Consider the following 22,430-nt stretch of genomic DNA (forward strand, 5'->3'; position numbering starts at 1 on the left):
TCCGCGCAATAAACAGCTATGCCCTGCCGAAGTAATAATCTGGCCAAAGGAGGAGATAAAAGCCACTGATATTAAGACTAGAAAACTACTAACAATGCATGGAGGATTCCATCCCAAATCCAGCACCCTGAGACTGTACACGAGCCGCAAGGAAGGAGGCAGAGGACTAGTGAGTGTGAGAACCACAATCCAGGACGAAACAACTAAGATCCATAAATACATCAGGGACAAAGCCTCAACAGACAATGTGCTCAGTGAATATCTCAGACAACAGGGAACGGAGGTTGAGGTGCCAGAGATACCATCATGGCAGGACAAGCCCCTACATGGGATGTACCACCAGCAAATAACCCAAGTGGCTGATATCAGTAAATCCTACCAATGGCTGGAAAAAGCTGGACTCAAGGACAGCACAGAGGCCCTCATCCTGGCCGCCCAGGAACAGGCCCTAAACACCAGAGCAATAGAGGCCCAGATATACCACACCAGACAAGACCCAAGGTGTAGGTTGTGCAAGGAGGCCCCTGAGACAGTCCAGCACATAACAGCAGGGTGCAAGATACTGGCAGGGAAAGCGTACATGGAACGACATAACCAAGTTGCAGGCATAGTGTACAGAAACATCTGTGCAGAATATGGACTGGAAACCCCGAGATCAAAGTGGGAAACACCCCCAAAGGTGGCGGAGAACGCCAGAGCTAAGATCCTGTGGGACTTCCAGATCCAGACAGACAAAATGGTAATGGTGAACCAACCAGACATTGTCGTAGTGGATAAACAACAGAGGAAAGCCGTTGTGATAGATGTAGCAATACCAAGCGACTGCAACATCAGGAAAAAGGAGCACGAGAAACTAGAGAAATACCAGGGCCTCAGGGAGGAACTGGAGAGGGCCTGGAAGGTGAAGACCACAGTGGTGCCTGTGGTCATCGGGGCCCTCGGGGCAGTCACCCCCAAACTGGACCAATGGCTACAACAGATCCCAGGAACAACATCAGACATCTCAGTCCAGAAATGTGCAGTCCTTGGCACAGCCAAGATACTGCGCAGAACCCTCAAGCTCCCAGGCCTCTGGTAGAGGACCCGAGCTCAGAGGATAAGAACCACCCGCGGTGGGTGAGAAGGGAATTTTTTTTTTTTTTGTGCTAAAACAAACACTAATATCAGCACCTATGTGAAATTATTCACAGTAAATAAAGCAAAAGTTATTTAAATGCATCAATCCAATTAATATCACAAGTGGCTTCTCCAAATTAAACACAACTCACACTTGATAACCATCTTCAGTATTTAGTAAAGCGACTTTGTGCTCAGCAGCTGCAAACACTTTAAGACACCCCTTAAGTGCAAAAGTGTCCAGTTAATTAATATTCTGGTTTTTTTACACTGCAATCACTTTTTTGAAACCCCACTAAAGATTTTCAATAGAGTTCAAGTCAGACAACTGTAGTGATACCTTTCTGAGTTTCTTTGAGCATCAAGTCTTGAGATATACTCAGGGTCAAACTTGAACTTTCTCTAAAACAGGGAAAAAAATTTTGCCCAGATTTCCCTGATAATTGAGTGAATCCATCTATCCGCCCACACTCTGCAGGTTTCCTGTGCCACATGAAGCAAAGTAACCCCAGCAGGAAGCAAAGTAACCCCAGAGCGTCTCTGATCCACTACAGTGCTTCACTGTATTGAGATGTTTGTGCAGCAGCAGTGTCCTTTATTCGCTGTAAATTAGGCAGGACATGAGTAGAGAGAGAGGAGAGGAGAAGTCGTGTAGGAGAGGTCCCAGGGTTGGAAATCGAACCCTGGATGGTTGCGTCCAGGACTAAACTCCTCTATAGGGGGCGCCATCTCCACCTCTACAGCATGTGCTTCCCCAGCTTTATGTACTTCATTCTTTCTGCTCCAGACATACTGACTGATCCAAAGGCCCCAAAAGATTCAGTTGTGATTCATCGTGTCTCAAAGAACAAAATCCATCAACATATCTGGTTTATATAACTGTGAACATTTTAGAGTGGACTGTAGTATTTTTAGATCAGTAGTGATGTAATCCCTTCAGGGTGTAATATGATTTTGACTGAAACTTAAGGTTTTAATTTGGATGTAAAAAAGCTCCTTGCAACATTTAAATATTAATGCTATTTTGTTTAATCTATTTATTTCAAACCTAATTTGCAGTAAGAGTTGAAAACAACATTCTCGTTATTATACAGAGCCGTTATTGTTCTCTTACCGTTGTAGCAGACAAACGGTCTTTGAAAAGTGCACCTATAGTCAGACCATGCAGCTCCTGGTTGTATATCAGCACACAGAAAATGATCTTCAGCATTGTTTGGTTCCCCTGAGTTCCACAGTCTTAAATCAGCCTGTCCTTTTTCATAAAATCCATCCTTTTCCAGAGACCACTTCCAGTTATTAACGTCACCATACAATCCAATCCAGAATTCATCAGTTTTGTCTCTGAGTATGTCCTTCACCTGGGCCATGGCTTCAGTGCTGTTGATGGTGACCAGGTCTGTGTATGTTTCCCTGCAGTACCTCTGGGCTTCAGTCCAGCTCTTTCTTTCATTTACAACATGATACACTTGTGAAAAACATAGAGGGAGGAAGCACAACCCTGGGACAATAAAAACAAGTTTCAACAAATGATAGCACTCAAAATAGACACCCTACTTTGAAGATTAGGCTTTAAACTTTCCTTATAGGCTGCTTTAGGTTATTCTGGGCTGTCGCTGTAATTGTGCTGATATAGGCTTGGGTTGCTGGAAGACCAACCAACAACTTTTCCTCACTTTCTCCTTCTACTACTCTCCAATTTGCTTTATTTGTTGTTATTTCAACCGTAACATTTTGTTTTCTCTCAGAAGCTACACCTGGTTTAGCTTTCTGAAATTTCTAAATGTTGAAAACATGAAACAGTGATGAACAAAAAGAAGAAATTTAGGGGTAAATAACTCTTCACAGAACTAGGAATGTATCTTTCTTTTATTGATAATCGGAAACTCATGAATCTCCTCTTGCTGTCTAGAGCTTGCTAGTGCTTTTTGCCATAGCCTTTAGAGCACAATTATGGGAAACAGTCAGTGTTTCTTTTTACTTTTATTATTTTTTTTTTTTCTTGTTTAGATTTCCACATTGTAGTCATGCACAGGAAAACTTTCTGGTAAAAATTAGATCCTTATATAGAGCATAACTCATGGCGGACCGCAGTGTCACTTCGTGTGCAAATGAGATACTGAAATATCTTTTGTAATAGTTCTTTGGAAAATGATGTGAATTCGCATTTTTCTGCACATTTGACAGCATGTACTCATCCTTTTCCTATTATTCACAAGGATTTCACAAGTAGTATTTTGTTCTACTTAAATAAAGACGTAAAAAGCTTCCTGTGATAAAAGTGTAGTGTAGGCGTTGAGATGCGATGTCCTGCCACTTCTAGATGTATCTCTTCTTCAGCATATCTGAGTCGCATAATCAGACTGCAGATTGCTCTGGAGAACTTGGCTGCATACTGAGGAGATAATTCAGCCATTTGGTTCAGGTGTGCTGGACCAGGGACACATGTAAAAGTAGCAGGACACCGGCCCTCGAGGCTTGAAGTTAAAGACCTCTGCTAATTACTCAGAACGCAAAAATAATGAACTCCACACAAATAAAACATGATTTTCTGTATATCACCTTATAAAGTGAGAATTTTAAATCAGTTGTGTCTAAGAGTGAAACTACTAGAAACAAGATGTGTTATCCAGCTGTCTATGTAACCCTCCTGTTATGTTGCAGGTTCAAATTGACCAGTTTGAAAGTTAAATTTTTTTTATTTTAAATAGCTGGAAGTATTTTTTTTGCATGAAACTTTTTCTTTTTGTCTTAATAGGTGCACTCTACATATAAATTGAAAATGTATACATTTTACACATTTATAACACCTCCTGTGTCTACTTTTTACATAGATACTGTTCGGGTCAATTTGACCCGGCAGTCAATTTGAAGGGTAAAAAAGATTTTAAAAAAAGTCCAATTCTATATGTTTCCTTGCAGCTATGAACCATATTTCACCACACACACACACAAACACACCACACCACACACATACATGCACACGCCAACACAAGCAAGCCCACTTTCTCACTACTTTCTTTCCTTCACTAGGAAACTGCGAGAAAGCAGGTGTTCACACAACTTTTGACGGGAATCTTTTCTGTTCCCGTGGACAAATTCCACCCACACTGAGTGGACACTCAGCAGAAGTGGAGGAAAACATAAATACTCTCTGCATGATTCATTTGTCTTGATTTTAATCAGCAGGTCAATTTGACCCAGAACAGTATATGTGTCTTAAGTTCAATTATAAAAATCACCCATTGAAAAAAAAAAGTGTAATATAAAAAAATTTACCAAAGATCAATTTCAAGGAAATTATAGTTTTTTTGTGTCTAGGTTTTTTCAGTGGACATAAAAAATTTAAATTCCATTTTTTATGTCCAAATTAGTAAATGAGTAGGTTGTCGTCATTGATCCTTAATTTCTGAGAAATTAAAAAACATCATTGCACAAATATTGATTGAAATGGTTAGTATTGGAGTTAATAATCAGATACAAAAATGTTTTGGAGGAATCTTTTGGTTTCTGACACTATTGCATGATTAAACACTCCCCAGGTCAAATTGACCCACGGACATTTTTGCTGTACCCTAGAAATGAACATAACAGGAGGGTTAAATAGAAAGCAGCAGAACATTTTACACATGACTACGTCATAGGAGGATATTGCAAATTTAATGTTTATCTACGAATAAAAATTCAAACAAAATCCACAAAGCTGTTACACTTACCAAGGAAAAGTATGTATCTAAAAGCGTTTTCATCCATAATGCATGCAGAAGTTAACTGTGAGGACCTGAGAATAAAATAAAGAATGGAGAAAACACTAAAAACCTAAAAATAAAAGTTTATGTTTTTTCACCTTTGAAAGAAAATGTGGAACGATTATTCTTATCTTCTACTGTAACTGTAGGAAAAGTGAAAAGTGATTACTTTTTATTAATGTAGAACTTTTTACATATAAAACAACAAGATGTTTCTCAAAAAGCATGAATATTAAGACATGACAAAAAGCAAAATATTTTATGCAGATAATTACAAATAAAAGGGTATGAAAAGTATGTCAACTTTAATTCTCTTATGTTCACACCTTTTAAATCTGTCAAAAATTACTGTATTGAAACTTGACAGTTATAGTAATTTAAACTAAATGATGCCTTACCTGTTCCTCACTGGAGTTTTTCCTCGAGTCAAATGTTGGAGTGAATATGATAGAATGTGCAGCGGAAAGAGCTTTCTAACTCTGCTTGTAGAGGTTCTCTTTTGTGGCACTATTATACAAAGGTTGGATTGATGCTGCACCAATGCAGAACCCACATAATTTGCATTACACCTTCTGAAGTACACAAACCTAGTTCTGTGAAAAGATTATCTAATCAAATGATGTGGTATTTATTTTACACTTTTTATGAGAATTCCACAAAGCTTGCTTACAACAAGTTTACATGGTTTTAAATTTTTTATTTTATTGTTTTACAAAATAACAGTCTGAAAAGTGTGGTGTGCATTTTATAATATCCCTAAAAATATCAAGTGCAAACAACTGCCATTGGAAGCCACGGAGTAAGTAAATGGAGTCCACTGAAGCATAATTTCATCTCAGTATAAATGCAAATGGTTTGTAAAGGTCAATAGAGATTTGTTAGAGACATTAGTGAACAATGAGCATCATAGTGACTGAGGGACACTGCAGGGATAAGGTTATAGAGAATTAAAGCAGCTGTAGGTTATAAAAAATTGTCCCAACCTATGAGAATGTCACCAAACTCTATTTAAAGGGGTGGAATTATATAAAATATTTTTTTTAGCTTTACATCATTTAATTATGTTATTCCCTTATCAAAATCTGTTGCTTTGATTATTTAAAAAAATATTTAATCTTCCATTGCAACAATTTTGGGTCAATCCAGACATTAATCAAAGGAGGAATTTATGGCAAGGTTTAAAAATTGAGACTTTCTTAGTTTAATCTATTGTGCAAGCAATATTTAGCAAGAGAAAACAAAAACAACAACAAACAAACAAACAAACAAAAAACAAAACAAAAACAACACAAAAGAAAAAAATGCCTCTGGAAAAGCAAATCTTATTGAAAAAAAATGCTACTTTAAATGTAGTGGAAGCACCATAGAAATTTGTGGCAAATAGTCTTGATCAATCAAATGAAATCTTCTAAAAATACATTGAAATATGTGGTTGTTATGGAAGCCCGTTTCCGCCACTCTGTAAAAAAAAAAAAAATAATAATCTCATTATAATGAGATAGTATCTCATTATAATGAGATAGTATCTCAAAATAATGAGATTATTTTATTTTATTTTTTTTACAGAGTGGCGGAAACGGGCTTCCATAGGCTTCCATAGGTTGTAACATAACAAAAAGTAAAAAAGTTCAGGGAGTTTGAATGTTTGATACAATGTTGAGTTGTGTGGCAGTAGTACATATCTGCAATTTAATAACCCTCCTACAAGCAGATGAAATAATCCACAAATATCCACATTAGTTCTTTACTTGAACAGGATACGCAGAACTGAAATCGTCTTTCCTCATATAAAAGAAACACTCCTCCAGTAACGCTTTCACACGCGCCCTCGTGTGGTCATGTACTATTATTGCAGAAACAAACCTGCGTTGTTGCTGTACCACCGAACGGCCAGAGGTGTCGGTAAGACGTCACTGCAGCCACGACTGCTGCGCCGCCAGCGTTACCAATCGGCCTGCCTCAGAGAAAGAACCAGGAGGTAACAGGGGGCCGCACAATTATCAACAGTAAAATAAGGGGAGTCGACGAGCAAAACAAAGCCCTTTTCTTCCACGGATTATCTGAATTGCCTTTTGCAGTCCTAACAGCTGAGGGGAAAACGTCGACAACGTCATATACAAGGTATTTTGTTGTGTATTTACATTCGGCTATGAAGTAATAAGGAAATAAACAGTGAGCAGAGCGGGGCTGGGTGAAGCTGGCCTGCTGCTAAAGACAGGCATGGGTTTCAGCGAGGAGCCGCTGGCAGGCCTAGTTAGCATTAGGCTAACTAGTTAGCTTTCTAACCTGACAGATTCTGCGCATTAAATAGAAAAATTATTATTTCTAGGCTTTACCCAGACACATTTTAACACGGGTCACCCCAACTTCTGTCATAAAAGATTTGTGAGCTTCGAGCAATCCTGGTGGTCAAGTTAAGACGCTTTCGGACGCTACCCAGCTGCAGCAGTAGCTCCGTTTGTTGGTCAGTGATTGAAAAGGTTATAGGCCACGTTAGCTTCTGAATAAAGTTCAACTGAACAGTAGAGACAACACAGGCGAGCCTTGTTTTAACTGTGTTGTTAACGTGCGCGGCACTGAATCGACTCAGGTGCGTTTTTGTTAGCGCTGCACACCATCACAAAGCAGGCATGGAGATCACGGATGGGCGGTGCTCACTGTCAGCTACCGAGGCCCTGTTCTCCCTCTCTCTCTCTCTCTCTTTTTTTTTGCCAGTCTTTTCAGCTAGTAGCTGCAGTTTTAACAGAGAAAGGCATCGCTACACAATTAAAAATAAGCTGTTGTGGTTAACGAGCGCCAGCTATGAGTAATTGATCTCTGTGTCAGATGGTGTGTGGAGAACCTGTTCCTGCCCGGACTGAAGGGTGTGTGCGCCACGGTGGAAGGTTTACGGGATTTCTCAGCTTTATTTGCTTTCAGGAAGATACAGACACTTCAGTCAACACCGTGTCTTGTGTTTCTGCAAGGAATGAAGTCAGTTTGGGCCGAGTTAATGTGAAATATGCTGCAGGTTGAGTTGCTTATGACTGTGCCGCGCTGATTTGTTTGCGTTCTTCCGGTGGAGCATCAGATTTTGAAAGTTAACTTCAGCAATATGCACTTTTTATAATAGGTTTTTAGTTCTGATCTTTTAAAATTATGTGTAGCTTTAATCCTATCGTTGATGAAGCTAATTTAAAACCAGGAAACATCCTCAACTAAAAGCAAAACACACTGCTTTCCACATCTCTGCTTGTTGGTGGTTTTAAACAGAGGATTTAACTTCTTTTTTTTTGAACACCAAATAGGAATCTACAGTTTTTTTAAATACCTTAGTTCAATGCGTGTGTATATTTAGCTGCTGACATCTGTGGTTTCACAACTGTAAGTTGGTAATGTTTGTTTTTAGATTGATCAGGGCTCATTTTTCATTATCTAATCCAGCCTACGTCTTCTAAAGAACAAGAGGATTCTTTATGGTTCTGGCCAGGAGCAAAAATATTACAAAACTGTACTCTTCCATACACAAATGTTGTTTGTATATGTTTTCCATGACTACCTAATCTAAATTTGGTCCATGCATATTATAATTTGTGCAGAAAAATAGTTAAGTCAAAGTTATTTAAAACAACAACTCTTGTAAAGTTAAAGTGTAGACATCACAAAAAGAAAACAAAAAAAGAAATGCTTATAATAGATTCATTTTTTATGAGAATAATTTAGAGAAAAGTCACAAGCTCAGCATGTTGACTGTCAGCCACTTTAAATCTTAATTGCTGCAAGATGTTTTTTTGATGAGTCATATTTTTTATTGTTTTTTTTTGTCAAACATATAAAATAAAATCACAAAAATCACATAGACCTGCTGAGGAGCCTCACGAAACTATTAGTTGCACCCTTAACTGTAGGCAGAGTTGGTAGTAACTAGTTACATTTACTCAGTTACATTTACCTGAGTACATTTTTTTGAAAAAAAAAGTACTTTTAGGAGTATTTTTACTACGCTGTACTTTTTACTTTTACTTGAGTAAAATTTCTGGATTCTCAACAAACTGAATGAAAAACGAACATATTTGAACCAAACATTCACCAGACGCAAACATCTGTGGTTTTAGTGAAAGTTTGATAAGTTTTTTTATTGAAAGAAACTGATTTAGAAAGAAATTATTTTGTCTAATGTTATTTTGTTGTTACTTATGTGAATTATTGCCATTTTTGTCCTTAAAATACCCAAAACTTTCACATCACTTTATGATTTGGTCCATTTGATGATGTAATTTTTAAATATGAAATAATTGACAATTTGATCAATCATTTAATATCATTGATATTGACTTTCTGAAGCGAGCTGTTATGATGAGAAGTTTTTCTGACGGATCCAAGGATTCTTACTTTTGCTACAGCACACAGTTTCGATCAGGAGTTGTGCAGGGTAAGCGGTGACCTGCAGGTCTTGAACCTGCCATATGTGTTGCCTCCTTATTTGCGTCACTGTTACTGAAGTGGGGCAGGAAGGCGTAGGGAGGCGGTGCCGCAGCCTGATGACTACATTAACGAGCTTTAGCCCCGTGGAAAAGACGGATTTGCTCTGCTGACGACGAGGTGTGTCTGGGTCAGCAGAGATGTTAGCATGTCAAAGTGCATGGGTCATTAGTGAGACACGGTTTTATATTACAGCTTAGTCCCACATGACACATGCATATATATTTATAAATACATCTCACACTTGGCTGCTGCTCAAACATTATATTCCTGGAGCTAGCTTTGCTTTCTAAATGTGGACTCTGTCCAGACAGAGGAGAAAGTGGCGACTGCTCCAGGTGTAGAGGATCACAGCAGAACAAACGGTCGGTCTCTTACACATCCTTTTATTTTCTAAAGATCACTACTACTCTGTCAGATCTCTTAACTCTTTGTCTTAAAGACATAAAGATAGGTCTTTACGTCTGCATGTTTTTGCTTATTTTAATTGTACACAGTTCTTTAAATGTCCTGTGCGTAAATATATTTGCCCATTTATCCATAAAAACTGGATCTTTAAATATCTAGCAAGTTATTTTTGCAATTTACTGTCTATTAAAAGAGTGGCATTCTTATTAATTTCACTTCCTGCTATGGCAGGGGGTGAAATTACCGTAATAACCCGATACTGGCTGGAAAGCGCAACGTCTCCCTTTCCGAAACCGTTGAAACTTTTCAGATAGTGCAAAGTGTGGCAGAATTGCGGTACTGCAAATTTGGCTGGATCGCCGGCGCTCCATTTAGGACTTAAAGGTTTAATAAATGTTTTTATCTCGTTTTCGTTAAGCGCTCTTTTTGTGATCTAAACTATAAATTTTACCGTGAAGTCCTGATGTGTTGGTTGGATGGGTCGGGGTTGTGTGGGTGATTCTGTTGGATCAGCCATTCCTACTTCTGATCCAGAACTACAAAGTTTTCCATTATGGAAAATTCTTATAGGCGTGTTTCATTAATAAAAGCTTGACGGCTAAGATTTCTGAGTGAGAGATTAGGCCCATACAAAGGTCTGAGATGACGTCATGGTTGATTATTTATATTTTAACCAGGTGATTCACCGGGTTTAATCTCTTCATGTGAGAGATTTAAAGGTCAGATTTCGAAGTGATGTGTACAGGAAGTAAAAAGATACACCTCTCCCTCCATTTATCCTTGAATCATTGATTGTATTAAATCTTCATGTGTCGATTTAAATCATGAATTGGATATTAGTGGTGTTTTTCAAGAGGTTAAATACTGTGTCTGGACACAAGGTTTCTATAATTTTGTATATTTCCTTCCTCAGGTGGACAGTCCGCTGCCTGGTCACTCGTGGTAACTCTCCGCCATGCCTTTTCCCTTTGGCAAGTCCCACAAGTCACCTGCGGACATCGTCAAGAACCTTAAGGACAGTATGACCGTGCTGGAGAAGCACGACATCTCCGATAAAAAGGCAGAGAAGGTAAAAGAGATTCCTCCAGTCCAACCTGTTTCCAACACAACCTGAATGCTTTGCTCATGCATTAATGTTTGGGATGTCACAATCAAGTTTCATCCGATACCCATCCAAATTGTTTACATTTAGACATCTGTTAATGCAAAGTCTGAGCCTAATTTCTCATTAATGTTAATGATTTTTACATGATTGGATCATATAAAAACATCTTGCTCTTTACCAGATTTGAATGTCATTATCTCTAATCAAATCACAGTGTCTATCAAATCACATAGACACAAATCTTTAAATATGTTTTTCTGTTTATGGCAGTAGTTTCCGGAATTGAAACTAGAAAAGCAACTAATGATTACTTTATTCTACTCACTTATTCTATCAATTATTTTGATTAATTGGACTAAATAATTGACACATTTTGAAGATTTTCTATGAACCACTTAAGCCTTTTCTTGCAGTAGAAATGCATAAAAATGCAAATATAAAAAAAAAGATGAACATTTTATGGCCTAAAATGCATTAACAGCATTCCTCTGTGTACACTTGATCGTCTGCAGTAAAACAAAATCTTCTAACATCAACATGTGAAAGGTTTTCCTCACATTGTACTGATGTTCAGAGGTTGATCTATTGACTATTTTTTGATCACCCAAATAATAATTAAGAGCAATAAATGCTTAATAGGAGATTTTATTTATGCATTTATTAATTTTTTTCAATATTTCAAACAGGTGAAGGTGAAGCTAAAACTAGAGGGAGCTCTGGGTAGAACATGTTTATAGACAAATAAACTCCAATTAACTGTGAAATTTGTGTATTTCTTACATAGTTTTGACTTATTTACTGCTGTGATTCTGTTCTGTCAGCTAACAGCATGTTTTAGAGTCTATATACTCAAGTTAATGATTAATTGATTGCTAAATTAGTTGAAGATTAATCCAACTAATTGTCTCAGCCCTAATTAACACAACACATGTATTAATATGAACCGTCACAGTACAGATAGGAATTAGTTTCACGCATATTTGTAATGCTAGAGAGACCAGAGGGAAACGTCTGAATCTGTTCACAACAGCAGCTGTGTAAATATGCTCAGTATGAAGCCGAGCGTGTGGCTTTCAAAACGCGAACAACACGCAGGACCGGCTTGTTTTTAATCAGCAGTTTGTAAAACTATCAGAAAGCCATTGCGTCTATCAGAAAGATTGTTGCTTAGCAACTTCTGATAACTAACAAGATTATGTTTCACCTTTGATTTAATACCTCGAGTGGACACTAAATAAGTCATCTGGTGGTGTTTCACCTCATATAAATGCTGAACATTTTGTTATTATTTACAGAGAACCTATTAAAATCTTTATCGCCTCATAAATATGCATGAAATTAGTGCAAAACTACCTGAAACTAACATTCCTGGCCTGCTTTCTGTTATTTACTCATTCAGCTTATAAACGCTCTCGTTTATAAGTAGATTGGTAGGCGACTTAGTGTTTAGTGGCTCATCGACATCTGGCAGGAAATGAAGCTGGAACTGAACTCGCAACTTTCAGACTGCAAGATCTCTACTCCTTCCCTGCTGCTTCAGTCGCCATCAGTTATTTGACTTATGACCTGTAGGTATCGTGTTTGGTTGAAATTAGATCAGATTTATGGCAGCATGTTAGAACTTCCTTGTGGTATTAATGGTTTATATCTCAGTTCTTAAAAAGGTGATTATTTTTCATTTTATTTTATTTTTTTATGTGAAAGAGTGAAACCTAGCATTTGGTTTCCTTTTTGCTGTTGTTCTGAGCCTTGACCTCAAAACTGAGGTACGAACCAAACCGCAACCATTACTTCCAGGTCACAGTGCGCCAGAAAGTCCTCATGTTGCTTCACAGTCTGAGTTCAAAATGGGTTTAATTCACTTTTTATCCTAAAATTGTACACATTACAGTATTTTACACATTTTTTGCAAGCATACAATATAAATAATAAACTAAGAAATCACATACGTGTTCACAGCCTTTAACAGTCTGATGATGTGCTGTTAGCAGGAATCACTGCCTCAAATCTTCTTGAATATGATGGCATCATGTTGGCACGCCGATCTCCAGCCGATTTCTTCTACAGCTCCATCAGTTTAAATGGAAAACATCGGAGCTCAACCTTTTTCAGACCTCTGACCAGAGGATTCAGGTCGGGACTCTTGCTGAGCCGCTGAAAGACATTTACAATTTGTCCTAAAGACACTTTTTGACTCCTCTCTACTGAACCCCCAGTTTAGATAAAAAATCACCATCACAGCGAAATGGAGTTCTTTATGCTTCACAGATGTTCGCACTGCTAGCATTACTGATAATTAAAAACATTTTTATGGTTTGTAGATCCTAACCTGACAAAATGTTCTAGTCCAGAGCAGCACTACGTCCCATTAACTGTTAAGTGGAGCGGCTTCATGAGCGGATGTTTGCAATATTTCAGGCTGCAGAGGAGGTGTCGAAGAGCCTGGTAGCGATGAAGGAGATCCTGTATGGGACAAACGAGAAGGAGCCGCAGACAGAAGCAGTGGCGCAGCTGGCCCAGGAGCTCTACAACAGCGGCCTGCTCAGCACCCTGATCGCCGACCTGCAGCTCATCGACTTCGAGGTGAGAGCTTAGTTTTATTGGTCTGAGTGTAGGCCTGTCACAATTAATTAATCACATGATAAATTCAATCATTTCAATCATTTATATTAGCATAATTTAAAGTTTTTCTCTTCCTACCAAAAACTGGATGGCAAAAGTCTTCAGTCTGGTGCATTTGTCTCAACTAGACCTTTTTTTGAAGAACAATTTTATTTACAATGACTTCAAAATTCATTTTAATTGTTATTCCTGTTGTTTTTTTATTTTGAATATTTAAGATGTCTTCCGGTTCCAGTGTTAAATGTTTATTAGAATTTAAAGTTTATTGATCTTTAAGGATGTGTTCTTGCTTTGTTATGCCATTTCTATTGCAGTACTTGAAAATGGTCTCAAAATAACAATATTACTGTTTATCGCAATAACTTCTGGGACAATTAATCATCCAGCAAAATTTTCTATCCTGATAGGCCTATCTGAGTGAGAGGGAAGGAACAGGAAAGAGGAAAATATTAAATATTTTGGTTAATTCTTCATTATTTAAAGGGGAATATTGTTTAACATCAACTTTTTTAGTTTTACATCATAATGTTATTCCCTCATCAACGACATACCTGTTGTGGCTATGATTCTTTTTTTTGTGAGAAATCTTTGCATCTCTCATGACGTAAACGGCATAATGAGTAGCATTGTTGTGATGCTAAAGGCGGCGTGTTGGAAAGAGCAGGAGCTTCCTAAAGAGACATTCTCCCAATTTCAATACCCCAAATTATAAAGTAAAATTTCTTTTAAGTTATTTTTGATATATACAACATTTTTATAACAACTGAAGGCAGCATGGTTACTTTATTGTGCTATAAAATGGCACTATGTGCCTGGAAAAAACATAATACTGCACACATAGGGTACTACATGAGAGAGATATGATTTACTACACTGCAGAAGAGAAATATGGTTATTCATGACCGATGTGCCGGTGTTGATACGTGTGTAAACTTATGTTTCTTTGGAAAATGTCAGGCATCTGCTTCAGGCTGCTCTGACTCACCTTATCTATGAGTCATTGTGCTGAAAGAATCTCATTTCCTCTTTTACACTGGCACATCCTCCTTACTTTAGACAAACAGCTGATCAGGGATTACAAATTATACAAGACAGAAGCAGGACAGGGATTTGATAGTTTTCATGTTTCTTTGTGAACCCACATCTTTCCTGTGGTTGCATGATGGACACTTTCAAATCAAAAAGCTGGGGTTCCTGCAGAAACATTTTTGCTCTGCAGATTAGAAAAATGAATTGACGTAATGACCAAATAAGACGAGTGGTGGATGAGTCACATTAACGTCATTATTATATTGTCAAGTATTGGCTCCAAAATTAAAGCAGTTGTATTAATAATCACCTACATGGTGGAACATGGTGGTGGCACCATCAAGCTTTTACTTTCCTGGCTGTATCAATTATTGACTAAATACAGCGCACACCACGCTTTCACTTTAAGCTTTTTAGTTCAAAAAATCTGTTAAAGCCATTTATTGTTTTGTTACATAAAACCTACCTCTAAAAATAGGCTGGTGTGCGATTAAAACGTCATGAATTTCAAAGATACAAATGCTTTTACAGGGAACTGTAAATACAGAGAAGTTATTCTGACAAAACTGGCATATCAGCTAAAGTGTCTAAATAAGCATTTCTTCTGGATGCAGATGGTTGTAGTTGTTGCTGCACAGAAACAAAAAGGGTTTGAGGAACTAAGAAAAAGGTCTGAATAAAACAATTGTTTTTGTTTTGTGTCCATTAGCTCTTCCTCTGGTTGCTTTAGTTTCCTGTGCTGAATGACAATAACTTACATTATGATTTGCATCTGAAACAGCATAAAAATGACACAACAGTACTACACTTACCATTACTGACATTCTTAAATAGTCAGACTAATATTGGTAAATCTATTAATGATTCTAAGACTCCTAATAGCGTCAAAAATACAACACAAAATCTTGAACCTTGAGTTTCATCATGATTTGTCTCAAGTATCTGTGGTATTAGTTGATGTTTTTATGTTTCTGTCGCTAACAGGGTAAAAAAGATGTAGCCCAGATCTTCAACAACATCCTGAGGCGCCAGATTGGCACTCGGACACCTACAGTAGAGTACCTGTGTACCCAGCAAAACATCCTTTTCATGCTGCTGAAAGGGTAAGAGTCCAGGCAGATGTTTTTAAAACTTTTATTTTTTCCATGTTTAGTATAATTTAAAATTTGTTCTAAATGAATAACGCTGTCGTAATACTTTCAGCCTTTTTGATGTTTCCTGAAGTTTTGCTCTTTCTCACTCTTTTGCAGCCTAAATGATCTGCAGACATGTTTTGATGTGCTGTAAAACACTTTCCTCTCCAGGATCTCTTCTTCCTCAAACTTCGTTTTTAAACACCTCATGATAAAGATTGTAGCTAATCAGATAATTGCATTCAGATAGTTAGCATCTGTTAATCCAGGGGTCTGACAAAGTGACTCTCTGGACTTTCCACAAGAGCTTAAAATTGATAAAGAGCCAACTATTGTTTTTAAGTATAGATGGCAGATATAAAACAAATGTGTGTCAGTTTATTTTATGGAACAATTTCATTGAATTTCCACAGCGAAATGACACTAAAATTACTTTTAAAACATTTTTTCTTGTCATTATTTTTAGCAAATATGTGCTTTTATTTATTTACATACTTTCCGCAAATGTCAACATCCCATAAAAGAAAAGGCATCCATATTTTCTTTATTTTAAATTTAAAATAATAAAAAAGAATTCTTTTGAAAATAATAAGCACTTTTCCTATAGTAGATATTTATCAGAAATGATAAATTGCCTTTTTTCCAAGCTGTCATCCTAAATTTGTGACTTTAAATGACTTTTTAGCTTGACTGAGGGTAGAAATGTCTCTTTGGATTGTAAAGGTTGCAGAGCCCTGTGTTAAATGGCAAATCGCTGCTTCCTGCAGGTACGAGTCTCCGGATATCGCCCTGAACTGCGGCATCATGCTGAGGGAATGCATCAGACACGAACCGCTGGCCAAGATCACGCTGTGGTCGGAGCAGTTCTACGACTTCTTCAAATACGTGGAGATGTCCACGTTCGACATCGCCTCCGATGCATTTGCCACTTTCAAAGTAAGTCAAGCAGCTGATGGAGAATCAAGCAGCATTAGCTCTGATGTTCAATAAGAACACTATAAAACGACTAAAATATTACTTTCAAATGACTTTAAGTGATGAGCAGAAATGAAGTTGAGTGCATCATTAGCCCATCATCCATCTAGTAGTCTTATAATTGTGCCTAGGTTATTTTATGAAAATGGAGGTTACTAATGTCACTATTATAAATGCTTTTGCTGCAGAATGTTTTACCTGTTTTATTAAAGCAGATGATAATTTTACAATGAGACGTTTGTAATTGGGTTTTCTGTTGGAGCGGCACAGATTTAGATGCATTTTGGGAATAATAGACAAAGTGCATCAAATCTGTGGCAGCTTCACATTTTTACTGCCGCTTTGCTGTCCAAAATATTTTATCCTGCATTAAAGATTAAGAGTCAGCCTCAGCTTTACTGCAGTATAGGCCTGGAGTGATTAAGTCTGATGAATCAGTTATTGAAATAATTGTCAGCTGATTTAGTAATCAATTAATTGTTAACTGGAATATACAGACTCAAAAAAGACGATTTGCTGAAAGAACAACATATTCATTGCAGTAATTAAGACGAAACTGTACAAAAATACAAACGTTTTGTATTTAAGATTTTAAAAATATATAAGTAGCTTTAGCTTCGCCCTGTTCAAATTCTGTGAAAAAATTGTTAATTGCCTTTTGCTATCTAATTATTAAAACTGAAATATTCGCATGTTGATGTTAGCAGGATTTCTTTAGCTGTAGTTGCATTCTTTGCTACAAATGATCAGGTTTATATTAAAGAATATATGTTTTTGTTTCCAGGACCTCCTCACAAGACACAAGCTACTGAGTGCCGAGTTTCTGGAGCAGCATTATGACAAAGTGAGTTCACACACAACTCTCTAAGCAGAGAGTGAAGTTTTAAGGATTTAAAATATGAAAACACTTCGCAAAACCAGTTGCAGTTGATTTAAACTTTAGTTATAATAGATGTCTTGAAGAAATCTGCAGCTGCTTGTTGAACTTTTCAGGTTCACTTTTTCCATTGAAATCCAGAACTTCAGATTACTTTAAGAGCAGCAGATGAACACTTTGTCTGGATGATCAGCTTGTCACCAACTTCCTCTTTAACAAGTCCAAATCAGCCATTTGGGACACCGTTTGCACCATGAGAACACAAAGTAACTGTCAGATTGTGTGGGAGATTTTTTTTCTGTGTGTCGATATCAGACGGAGAAAACGCTGTGAAAGTCTGTGCTTGATCTCCTTCTCGTCTCTAACCACAGCCATGTTTCTCTCTCTACCTCCTCCAGTTTTTCATTGAATATGAAAAGTTACTACACTCAGAAAACTACGTGACTAAACGGCAGTCCCTCAAGGTAAGAAACCCAGGTTGCACGTATAAAAAGATCTCAGGGTGAGGCAACTCTATTAGAGAGTTATTTAAGGAAGAGTGTTTTATTTCTTCGAATGCATCCTTCCCTGCCACCTCATGTCTGCCATCTAGTGGTTGGACAAAAAAAATACTCACTATTTTAACTAAAGCTAATTCCTTTGAGGTTTATTTGACTTAATGTCTGAATACTATGACTATAAAGGAATTCTAGTTAATACTGAACATATAAACTTATATTCAGTTCACAATACAGATTTATATTGATCATTATTGACCACATAGAGAGGGCCTTCAGTTGTAAAATCTGAATAATTACTCTAGTTTGGCTTAACGAACAGAATTGCACTATTTTTAATTTGTGCTTCTCTTTGTCTCATTAAAATTGTCTAGTTGCTCGGGGAGTTGCTTCTCGACAGGCACAATTTCACCATAATGACGAAATACATCAGCAAGCCGGAGAATCTCAAGCTAATGATGAATCTGCTGCGGGACAAGAGCCGCAACATCCAGTTTGAGGCTTTCCATGTGTTTAAGGTAAAGTTGAGCAATACTTGGTCAGGGGCAGAAGACGGATTAGATATTTTAAATTGTATTGAATGTTTGTGAGTGTGTAGTGTTTGTGAAATGTCCCACAATTTATGGACTTGGAAAATCTCAGCTTTTTGTGCATTTGCTCTGAAATGTATTTTACTTTTCTTCAGTTGCGTCTTAATGCTTCATCGTTTTACTGTGAACATTCCTGGGATAACTGATAACTATGACAAAGGGCTGCAGTTGTATAATATTTTTTTTGACTGTCTGGTAAACAGTACCTTGTAAATGTATTCACACCTCTAGAGTTATTTACTTCTACAATTGTAAACATATTTTAGTTGGTCAGGTTTCCATGATGTTTTCAGAACTGAAAAACATAGAAACTATGCTCTTCTATCAAACTATACTAAACTACAGGCATTATCCTGTAATATATAATAATTAACTTGCATTCTCACATCAAAAACACGAGTATATTGACTCTCGTCTGTTTGTCCTCGTCCACCTCCAGGTGTTTGTGGCCAACCCCAACAAGACGCAGCCCATCCTGGACATCCTGCTGAAGAACCAGGCCAAACTCATCGAGTTTCTCAGCAAGTTCCAGAACGACAGAACAGAGGACGAACAGTTCAACGATGAAAAGACTTACTTAATCAAACAGATCAGGGACCTGAAGAGGCCTGCCCCGCAGGAGGCCTGAGGGGGCGCGTGGCAGGGCAAGGACGGAGCCGCCAAGACCCGGTCTGGAAAACATCCAGACGGTGTCTGCTTAACGGAGCCATCGGCAGCAGCTGCTCTGGTTTCTGAACAAAAACTGAGGAACAAGAACAAAACAAACCCACGTCAGCTCACCAGGAAGTCGCCAGCTCTTCTGCCCCTCAGAACATTTAAGATTTTTTTTATTTTTATTCTTTCTTTCAAAAGATGTCAGAAAATACTAGTAGATGCTGCTGCTGATTTATTATGTTGCCACAACAGTTCATCACACATAACGAACAAATCCACACATTCAAACTAAGGCAGGCTTTCTGAGAGGTGCGACAATAATCAAACAGATACGCACACAAGCAAATGATAATAATAATAAAACATGCAGATACAAGCCGCTGCTGAAGACATTGGGATAAACGGTACGAACAAGAGCTTCAGAACTATTGTTGCATGCCTTGAAATATGACAGATCTGTGGCCGGCGCCGGTGCTGCAGTGTTCAGCACCGTCTCCACATTCAGATTCATGCACATCCCAACGGCTGCTTTAGTTTGCATCTTGGCCTTCATCTAACAAAGCAACCAGATGCCATCAGAACCATTTATTACCTCCTGTGCGCTTTATGACACAGCGCTTGAAGCACAGCTGAGGAAGGGAGGGTTATAGGGTATAAAGTAGTTAAAGCCCGTGATTTGGGTCATTTTTATTTTTTAATTATCTGGGACAGGGTGATCGTGTACATATGCCTTTTTTTGCTTTGTAGATTTTTGTTTAACCTTGACATAAATATATATTATATATATATCACCTTAAACAAACTGTTTTTGGTTGTTATCAAGTTACTGTCTTGAACATAAGAAAAGTGACATTGTTTCCGCATTTCATTTTACTGGTGAAATGATTGCTGGTTGGGTTGCTTTGTACATAACTTAAAGGGCCAGCTCACATTTAGCTAACCTATAGGATCTTTAACAATTTGTACAGCAGAGGAATGTCATAGTAACAGCTCTGGGTCTGTTCATTTACATTTTGAGGATCTCTGCAGAAAATGTGCAGGGGTGCAGTGCAGATGGGGAGTGGAGGGAAGAGCAGAGCAGAGCATTAACAGCAACATTAAAGCGTGTGTGTTTGCAGTTTGCGAGGTGCTGGGTGATTCGTTTCTCCTCACTGGGGCGGTTTTCTTCTGCTCCCTGTTTTCTTACCGTTTCGGTTTGTAACATCAGAGTGCCATGTTAGCCCCCTCGCAGTTTGTGAGCTTCAAGTGGGACCGGATTATAACGCTCTCACTGTCACCCTTCTCTTTGTGTTTTGAGCCTTTTTATAATTCCAGTACAATGGTGAGCGTAAAGCATTGTGGGTAGCAGAGTGCTTTTGGGTTTGCTGAAGCTGAGAACAACTGATTAAACCACATATATTGTCTTCATTTGCAGTGAGTGACGTTCTAAAAAGCATCTCAGAGCAGAAAACACTACAGTAAGAGCCTGGTGTCCCCTTCGTTCACTCTGAACATGCATGTTGCTTCACTGGTTCTGCATGATGCTGCACTAAAGATTGTACTGGAATTGACCCCCTTACCCATCTCCCTTCCAGCATCGGACAGTATTGAAATGACAAAACGAATCCTTGACAGTTTACGATAGTGTGTTGACTTTATCTCCAGTCTCGGCAGCGAGTGTGTGGGAGCTTTCTGATGTGTCAAAGGCCTGGGCCCAAATAATTAAATAAACATTTGAGATAAAAACGCAGCTGTGTCGCACTTTATTCATGGGAATAAAACTCATCCTCAGGATAACAAAAGGACATGTTAACTTTCAGAAATGTTGAATTACTTTTTGAGGTTTAAATTTACTTCTGAAATGACAAAGGTTTAAAAAAAAAAAAAAGAATTAACTATGAAATAAATATAGGTACATGTTAAAAGTTAATATAAAAAAGTTCTATATTTTTGTCTCTTATTTCAAAAAGTGAAACTTAGAGGGAAATATTGCAAGCTTTCATTTCTTGACATTTTTATTGACAAAAAAAATAATGAAACATTTCGTGTCTCACTAAAGTGGTACATTACGTAAGATTGTTATAAAAATCATTTAGACAGAAATGTCTGGTTTATTATCCATAAGCCATAATCATTACACAGAATGAAAATGCATACCTTCACAAAGTTTCTCACAGGGAATCTGGGAACCAGCGTTTCTGGCTCAGCATTATGTTGACAAAGACCTTAAAAATTGAGGAGCGCTCCGTTCTTATCTAAACCCTCCCTGAGTTCCAGAAAGGCGAAAATACAATAAACCTGCAAGATGAAGTAAATATTTTTCCCAAGTTACACAAATAATTAGAAGTTATTTTCTAAAATTCTACTAACAGGGTTTTTATGCTTCTTTTCTGGTAGCTTGGGATGGACTTCCACAGGTTTGGAGACTGATTTTTAATTTTTTTAGCAGACTTTATATAATCTTATAGACGTTTCTCTGATAAGTATAAATAATCCGGTAAATAAGAGTTCATAAATTTAATTAATGTTCAACAAGAAATCTCCATGGCATACTGGAGGGAAGATCTGATGAGTTCTCTGACTGTGAACCCAAGTAGTATTTGTCTTGATCAGCTGATAGTTGTGGACTCCACAAATTTGGCAAGAAGAAAACAAAGAAATACCAAAAAACAACTAAAAATACCATTTAAAGTTGACCAAAAGTCATGTAGAGAACATATGAAATGTGTGGGGGAGGATGTGTTCTAGTCAAACGAGTCCAGAATTTAATTGTCTGGCCCACATGCAAATCACTTTATGATAGAAACAGATAGTGAAACATATTATTGTATTTTGTCTTGTGCTAAGACGGTGGAATAATTTAGAATTGGGCAATACTGAAAGAAGCATGTTGAAACTGCGTAAAGACTTGAAAATGGGGTGGATGTTCACCTTCCAGAGGGTCAACTAAAGCTCCAACTCAGTGCTTTAGATCAGGAGGGCTAAAGTCCAGAAGTACCCTGCAACTTTCAGGTGCATTTCTTCTACAACACGCCTGAATTAAATCGCTAAATTTCCTCATTCAGGTCTGCGAAGGGCTGGTAACAAGCAATTAATCTGATCCACCTCTGGTTTAGATCGAAGTATGTTCTTGAACTAGAGTGGCCAAGTCCAAGTCCAGACTGAAATCCAATTGAGAACTTGCGCAATTATCTTACTAAATAAGTCGAAATAAGATAAAACTGCCTTAGGAGTAACT

The 22,430-nt window shown here is 37.7% G+C and overlaps 1 protein-coding gene across 2 annotated transcripts; it reads left to right on the plus strand.

Moving 5' to 3' along the window:
- The first annotated feature begins 6,812 nt into the window (after nt 1-6,812).
- cab39 (calcium binding protein 39) lies at nt 6,813-20,942 on the plus strand. 2 transcript variants are annotated; one of them, XM_032545325.1, is made up of 9 exons: nt 6,813-6,983; nt 10,645-10,800; nt 13,255-13,419; nt 15,472-15,590; nt 16,388-16,556; nt 17,380-17,439; nt 17,871-17,936; nt 18,344-18,487; nt 18,999-20,942. In XM_032545325.1, the coding sequence occupies exons 2-9, from the start codon at nt 10,687-10,689 to the stop codon at nt 19,185-19,187; spliced, it is 1,026 nt and encodes a 341-aa protein (XP_032401216.1). In that variant the 5' UTR covers nt 6,813-6,983; nt 10,645-10,686; the 3' UTR covers nt 19,188-20,942. The 2 variants fall into 2 exon arrangements, with proteins under 2 accessions (XP_032401216.1, XP_032401217.1); XM_032545326.1 differs by lacking the exon at nt 6,813-6,983 and adding an exon at nt 9,639-9,688.
- Nucleotides 20,943-22,430: the final 1,488 nt, after the last annotated feature.

This window comes from Xiphophorus hellerii, chromosome 18 (genome assembly GCF_003331165.1).
Source record: "Xiphophorus hellerii strain 12219 chromosome 18, Xiphophorus_hellerii-4.1, whole genome shotgun sequence".
NCBI lineage: Eukaryota > Metazoa > Chordata > Actinopteri > Cyprinodontiformes > Poeciliidae > Xiphophorus > Xiphophorus hellerii.

Bases quoted from the DNA above. Each gene is read 5' to 3' on its own strand.
- cab39 (XM_032545325.1), top strand. From the start codon at position 10,687: ATGCCTTTTCCCTTTGGCAAGTCCCACAAGTCACCTGCGGACATCGTC. The intron at 10,801-13,254 runs GTAAAAGAGATT...GCAATATTTCAG, and splicing joins CCGATAAAAAGGCAGAGAAG to GCTGCAGAGGAGGTGTCGAA. The intron at 15,591-16,387 runs GTAAGAGTCCAG...TGCTTCCTGCAG, and splicing joins CTTTTCATGCTGCTGAAAGG to GTACGAGTCTCCGGATATCG.